This window comes from Aristolochia californica, unplaced genomic scaffold, assembly GCF_029961685.1.
Source record: "Aristolochia californica isolate CCGP_79_NKW_82.1479 unplaced genomic scaffold, dmAriCali1.0.hap1 SCAF_5, whole genome shotgun sequence".
Classification (NCBI taxonomy): Eukaryota; Viridiplantae; Streptophyta; class Magnoliopsida; order Piperales; family Aristolochiaceae; genus Aristolochia; species Aristolochia californica.
In genome coordinates, this window is record NW_027182214.1 from 5,595,517 (window position 1) to 5,603,105 (window position 7,589).

General features: G+C 34.6%; 1 protein-coding gene across 1 annotated transcript; it reads right to left on the bottom strand.

The window, feature by feature from the left end:
* Positions 1 to 356: 356 nt before the first annotated feature.
* Positions 357 to 1,067, bottom strand: LOC137966054 (eukaryotic translation initiation factor 1A-like). Its single transcript, XM_068812514.1, has one exon. The coding sequence runs from the start codon at positions 903 to 905 to the stop codon at positions 468 to 470; it is 438 nt and encodes a 145-aa protein (XP_068668615.1). The 5' UTR covers positions 906 to 1,067; the 3' UTR covers positions 357 to 467.
* Positions 1,068 to 7,589: the final 6,522 nt, after the last annotated feature.

Genomic DNA, 7,589 nt, shown 5'->3' on the forward strand with positions numbered 1-7,589 from the left:
TTTCCATCGATTCAGTCAAATCAAATGCAAAGTCCTCAACTGTCATTCAATTAAACTCAATCCCGTTAGAGCCCAAAAACCCAAATTTGGACTGTAAAAATAAACGTATTTCAAACGCCCAACCAAAGAAAAAATCCGTTTTCGATAGTTAATCTCCCAAGCCTAGAATCTAACAACTCCCAAAACCTAGACCCTAATCCTAATTCTCCAAAGACAGCAGGAACAGAAGCAGACCTAGCATCAACAAAACGTTTACTGTTTTCTATCCAAATTGGATATTTCTAATTACTTGGTATCCCACAATCGGTACAATTACTACACCAAATCAACACATAATCTGCAAGAAAAAGCAAGAGTTTGATAGAATTCGTGATTATTTCATGATGAAATCCGAGCATTTCCCAAAGATAAAATTTCTTCTTTCCGAGTTTGTCAAAATAAAAGAGAGATTAATGAAAATCAAACCCCTAGATTTTGTCAATATCCTCGTCCTCAAACTCAATATAATCGTCACTGGCCCCGTCGTCCTCCTCGTCCAGCCCTCCTGCAATACCCTCGTTCAGCCTCGTGTTCTCCGGCAGCTCCCCGTAGGCTTTGAGCAACCTCGCCTCGTCCGGCATGTACTTCAAAATGACATCAGCCTTATCGTCCTGGTAATCCCGTAGACCAACAAGAATGATGTCCCCGGCGGCGATCCAGACCTTCTTGTGCATCTTCCCACGGATGTGGCAGAGGCGCTTGACACCGTCGATGCACATCGACTCGCAGCGTCCGTTACCGAGCATCCGAAGGACCTGGGCGTACTCTTGCCCGTCTTCTTTAAAGACTAGCTCTCTCTTTTCATCGTCGGCCTCATTCTTTCCCCTCTTCCGGTTCTTACCTCCCTTTCCCTTATTCTTCGGCATGGCAAAAGAAGATAAGAACCGTAACCCTAAGTCTTTCCCTTTCCTGTGCGATTACTTGTTCCTCTTTCCTCCACCGCTATGTAGGAAATGAGGTAGAATAATGAAAAAAAACCCTAACCCTCTCGAAATGCTTCGACTGTGGGCGATGTTGATCAGATGTCCCACAGTGACGAATCGGGAGTATTTATCGTTTTCTTTTTGAGTTGGGGGGATTCCGTGGGAGATGCACTGCTGCCACACCAAATATCGGATGCAATCTGGTGAGAAACACTAAAGTGAGAATCATATGAGAAGCTGGCAAATTTGTAGACCCAAAGGCCAAAAACCCAGGTCAGGACTCATGAATTCAATCACAAAGAAGCTCCAGATGAATTTGATGAGACTGGTCTCAGTCAGAGTTGATCTGATCAACTCATAGATTGACTCGGTAGTTCAATACACCATGATCCAAATAAATTGTTTTTATTTGGTTGTTATCTTAGTGGTATATCAAGAGGGAAGTGAATTCAAAATAAATTAAAATCTCAATCTTCCCAAAAGAGATTTTTTACGACTAGATTTTCACTCTAGTGGGCTCTTCCTTTCTAGAATCAAAGTTCTAGAAAATGTCTTTGAAGGAAAGAAGAAATACAAAAATGAAAAAGTGAAATGTATATCATTCAATTGAAGAGATAATTGTTGGCCCTGGCTTTTAAAGAGGGGGGCGAATTGAGATATTTAAATTAAAACCGATTTGTGTGTGTAATCCAAATATCATGCATAAAAGTAATTCAATATAAATAGAGACATGCACACACTGCATGGACAAAAATATTTGTTGTTCTCAATGTTCCTATGGTGGTAGTCACTACCCAAAAACCCTTGCTTGGAAAAATTTCCACTATTAAACTCTAATAGTTGGAAAATTACAAAGGGATTTCTGCTCTATTTGGTCACGTGTAGCTTAATACACGATTTTTATACAATCCAATTTTTCCAAGATATTGTTGCTAGATTCTAGCTCTAGTTATGCCTTTCTATCTAGATTAATAAGTTCTAGATGAACCTTTCACAATTTTATAATAGAATGGAAAAAAATTACACCCTGACTTGGAGAGATGCGTCTCCTTGAAAGATTCAAGCAGTTTTCTCCTTTATAGCACGTTGTGGAATGATCAAAGAGTTTGTCCTACGATGCATGCAAGGATGATTGAAAGAGACAGAAGGTCTTTCAAATATTAGGCTCTCTCTCTTTCTCTCTAAAACACTTTTGGTGGGTATTTGTAAGATAAAGATTTGCGGCTTGAAGATATGCCAATACATGTTCATTCACTTATTTACTCATAATTTAGTAGGGGTATTTATAGCTTCCCCAACTCAAACTAGTTATTATTTGCCTTTTGGCAAAAATTAAACCGTTAATTGATTGGTCACTAGTAAGTGACTGATCAATCAATCGATCATAACGACTATTTTTTTGTCAGACAGTGACTTATCGATCAATATATTACCATTGGTCCAGAAAAGTTAAGTTGATCAATCATTGCTAGTGGTTGATCGATCAATCGAGATTCCCTTTGGATGTGCATTACAAGTATGATCAATCAATGTATTTTCATTTGATCAATCAGTCCCTTACTGGAAAGGTTCTAACTGATCAATCAATCTCGACGGATGATCAATCATGCGTTATAACATGAAATGGCCATATCATGGATGATCGATCATGTTTTATATTTCTAGCATGTATAGTTATGGATGATCGATCACAATCAGTGACTGATCTATCATTCCAATGCTAGACTAAAAATGTATATTTTATAAAGCATAAAAATTTCTCTCTAAGTACTTTAACATGTTTCTAAGTTATATGTATGATGATTCTAAACATATCTATATGCAAATTATATCCTAATGTTCCGATCTCACAAATACTTAAGGAATAGGAGTTAGAATACTATCTTACAAATATTGACCGAGTTTAAACGTATGCCTTTGATGATTGAACTCAAGTCTTCTTGTTGTCTTCTTCCTTTTGGGCGTTTCTTCAAGATATGTTCTTCAATTGAACTCCAGGTTTATATTTTGGCTTTGAAGCTTTAGACCTTGAGATGCTATTGAAGGTGCAATATCTAAAATACTAGATTTGCAAGTTATTAACTCAGTTAAGTTTTGTTATCATAAAAAATAAGTAGGAGTCAACCTACGGTCAACAATAACCAATTATAGCGAGATCCAAACTTCCACCCCTTTAAGCATGTACGATGAAGTATATAGAGTTTGTTAGAACTAGGAATGCCAAAAGACAAAAAAAATTAGAAAATATGGCAAACTTTGTTTTTTTTATGCAGAGGGTAAAATAAAAAATTTTGGCACAAAAATCTTTATAGAAAGCTTTAGTATTGCAACAAAGGTTGATTCAATGCTTTGGCTCATATTTTACAGTTGCATACAAAGCTGCTTGGGATGGATGATCAATCATTTCGCTCCAACAATTTTTTTTTTACTCCCAATGATTGATTAGACAAATCCAAATGATCGGTCATACTCTATAGTTAATTATCTACCATGTTTCATACCTCCTGCCTAGTAACATTATGGATGATCGATCATGCACATAAAAGGATGATTGATCATGCTTTATAATTCTTGTCTTGTAGTATTTGGGATGATCAATCATTCACCATAAAAAAGATGACCAGTCATGCATTATGTTGGAAGTTTATTGCTTTCTGGATGATAAATCACATGTTTAAGTCAATAATCGATCAAATACCTTTTGGTAGTGTATGCAATTAAGCTCTTAGCATGGCAAGACCAAAACTAAGGAATTTATTATTTCTAAATCATTTTATGACATTTTAAAATATGGTTTTAGATTTATTCTCTAATCCTCCAAAATATACTTTTAGATAATAATTTGAATTAGGGTGGATATCCTCTAATATAGTTAGAGTTCTTGAGATTTTCTATGAAACTTGAACTCTAAATCTTCAACTTGTTTCCTTTAAAATTCATCTTCAACGCGACTTATTCATCCTTCAACATTTGAAGTCTTTTATGTTGATTTGATAAAATCATCCTCATAGACCTTATGTGTCTCTCTTTAAGGCAATGCACATTTCTTCATCTTGAAATGCTTAATTTACCCTATCAACTCACTAACTTAAGTATTGTTATCATCAAAATCAAGGACTTGAGGTCAACCGAGGTCAAAATCAAGGACTTGAGTCAACCGAGGTCAACCAACTCCCCTTTTTTTTATGACAAAAAGCATATAGAAAATGAAAGTTCTCTTAACTTTGTACATGCATGTTAATTTACTCATAAATTTATGCATGCATAGTATTTGTTTTTAATGTATTCCTTTTTAGTTTAAGCTTACTTCCCCTTATTTTGTTCTATGCTTTTTTTCTCCCTTTTTTTTTGTCATCCATAAAATAGATAAAGAGTACAAATAAAGGATAAATGATGACATAGGGACAAATAGATCTTCATTAATTGCGATATGTCTTTACTAGATAGGGTATCAATTTGATTTACAACTATTGTTTTATTCATATAAAAAACATCAAAATGTACAAGGAATCAAAAAGAGATACAAGTATAGTCAATCCTATGTCAAAAATAGCTATACAATATGAACTAGGGCCTTGACACTACTCCTGAGATGGAGGTGGAGGTGAAGGTGGAGATGTAATATGTTGAACATATGCTATGATGATATTGAAGAACAAGTATGGAGGAGTCTTACATGACTCTCACAAACAAAAGTCCCACAAAACAATAATTAATATGGCATAGTCTAACATGAGTCTCATGGAAGGAAACCTCACATAAGTATTTTTATTTAGAGGAATTTCATTATTTTACTCTTCTATTTATGTTTTAGTTATTATTTTTTCTAGAACTTATCTTTATGATTTAGACTTTAGGTATAATTGAGACATTAATCTAATTCTACTTAGTTCCACTATTATAAATAGAAGATCATTGTAATCAATTAATAAATCAAGCCAGTGAATTATTTTCTTCTCCAAAAATTCAACAAGGTATCAAAACAAGTTCACTAAATTTGTGTTACATCAATCTACAGATACAATGTATTTCTCTCTTCCAATTTAGTTTTTAGTTCAGTTTAGATTTACCCATCAAAGAGTTTTTATTCATTGTCAAGAGGTTCCTAGGACGTCATTGTCTTCATCTACATTTCTTTGCACCTCCTTCTTTTCCTTTAAAAGCATATATTTTTGTTCTTTTACTGCACAATCCGAGATTTATCCCTTTGTACAACATCAAAGACTCCAAATACCAGACAAAACTCCAACACTTGCTCAATTCTACCATACGATATGAGAACCATTTTTTGTCATTCTATTTTCAACCTATTACCTATGGTTCTATTTAATCTTTGTGATTCTATTTTTGACCTCATCCAAAAACTTCATCTTTCATCATCAAAATATATGTTGATTGCTTTAAGGGGAAGAATTCAACAATTTTTCATTCGAATTTTTGCATGTGATTGAGAAACATATTCTGAGTATTATTGCATTAAAAGTCCACATTATCATGACCTAGTCTTCTTCCATCAGAACCATGTAGAATTTGATTCCTCAAGATGATGTTAGATTTTTCCCGCTAAGCCATGACCCTAAAACGATTTACAAATCTCTTCCACTAAGTTGATTCATAGTATCCCATGACAACTGTGATTCCCTCTTAAGTCCTGTCGGAGGACTTTTTCAGTCCCAGTATTGTTGCATTAGGAGCCCACATTATCTTGATCTAATCTTCTTCCATGAGAACCATATAGAATTTGACTCATCAAGATGATGTTAGATCTCTCCCGCTAAGCCATGACCCTGAAACGAATTACAAATCTCTTCAGCTAAGCTGATTGATAGTCTCCCATGACAACTCCAATTCCCTCTTGAGTCCTATCAAAGGAGGACTATTTCAGTTGTGCGCTGCCTTTGGTCTTGCAAAAAAATGCAATTCAACAACAAGCAAGTATCTAGTCACATAACACAACAACACAATGAATGGTCTTATGAAATCAACAACAACCTCAGTTCATCTTGTCGTGGGACTATTGGTTTTTCATTGGCAACCAAATCAAGGCATTCAAAAGTTTCCTCTACGGTCACATGCAACATCATCAAATCTACCAATCTGTCATGAAGTCAACAAAGCTTCATGCAATAAGAGTCCAACTTTGATAAGACTCCATGCCATGAGTACCACTTTCCTCTACCAAAGGCTGATGTTTTGAACACTAAGTGCCGAAAATCTAGAAATCCAATTTACCTATTTGTGAGGAAGACAACAACCTTTATATGAGCAGTTGAGCTATTGTTGTCTCAATAATTAAACCTGAGCTATTGTTGCTTCAATAATTAAACTTGAGTTATTGTTATCTTACTGATTGACGTGAATTTTATACGCAATCCTATTTTCTACAAGACATAGAGTTGCATGCTCAAAAGGTTCAAAAGAAGCAAGCTTTGAGTCCTTAAGTAGTAGTTCATGGAACTATCCTGGCTCCTATGTTTTTACCTTCCTTACAGAAACTTGGATAGGCCCAATTCATATGTTTAACATGTGACATTGTTATGATTGTGCATGGTTCCATGGGAACCACTATGCAAATGAGTTTTCAGTTTTATTTTCATGATAACCTTACCCCTATAATAGCTTGATTTTGTTCGTGGAAGTTGTTCATTTGAAAATTTCACTAGAAGTTTAATAATGGGTCTTTCTCTTTGATGAGTTATACTATGTGATGCTTTTTAATTATCTTGTTGAAGAGTTCTCAAGAATGTACAAGTTTGGTAGTTTTCCAAAATCACTTATTTGTATCAATGGTTACATGGAGGGTTTCTTATGTAAGGTCTTGGGTTCAAAAATATCACTCGGGATATAGGGTTGTAGTTTACTTGTATAATCAATATTTATTAAAAAAACTGCTTTGGAGTTTGTGAACTGTAATTTTTGCTTGATCTTGGGTGAAGCTCCATATTTTTTCCTATGAATAGTTTTGGGATTTTATTGTTTTTAGTTTGCTCGTTGGAGCTCTTGGACAATGAGCTAGGTTTCTAGTCCGCTTAAACACAAAAATGTATGTACATTTCTTTGATTATGGTGCTTATTTCTCAATCATCGGGTGATATATTACCAAAACTGATGACAACAACTAGGTCACATGAGGATCTTTTTAAGGAGGAGATTACTAAGTACGATGGTATATGTGAAGAAGGATTATGTATGTCCTCCTTCAACTGGAAATGTTCATCCAAAAATAGCAGTTAATGATAAGTATTAACCCTATTTCAAGGTAAGCTTTACACGAACTATTATTTATGTGTGTATTCATTTAAAAGAACAATTATATTAACTTTCAATGTGCAAATTTCAGAATTACATTGAAACAATTGATGGGTTATCAAATTGCAATGATGAAGGGATTGAGGAAGAGGATCCAGTAGAACTTGTTGGAGATGATATAGTATTGGAAAAAATCAAGAAGAAGATGAAGATGATTTGCAGAAGCTAATTAACAATCTACAGTCTCAATATCAGGGAGAAGAAGGAAAAATGAACAAACTGAATTAGATAATCATTTTTCGTAACAATATAGCAGCTCATACATGGGACAATTATGTTGAGTACAATAGTTGATTCAGTTTGTGGGAAAAAATTAAA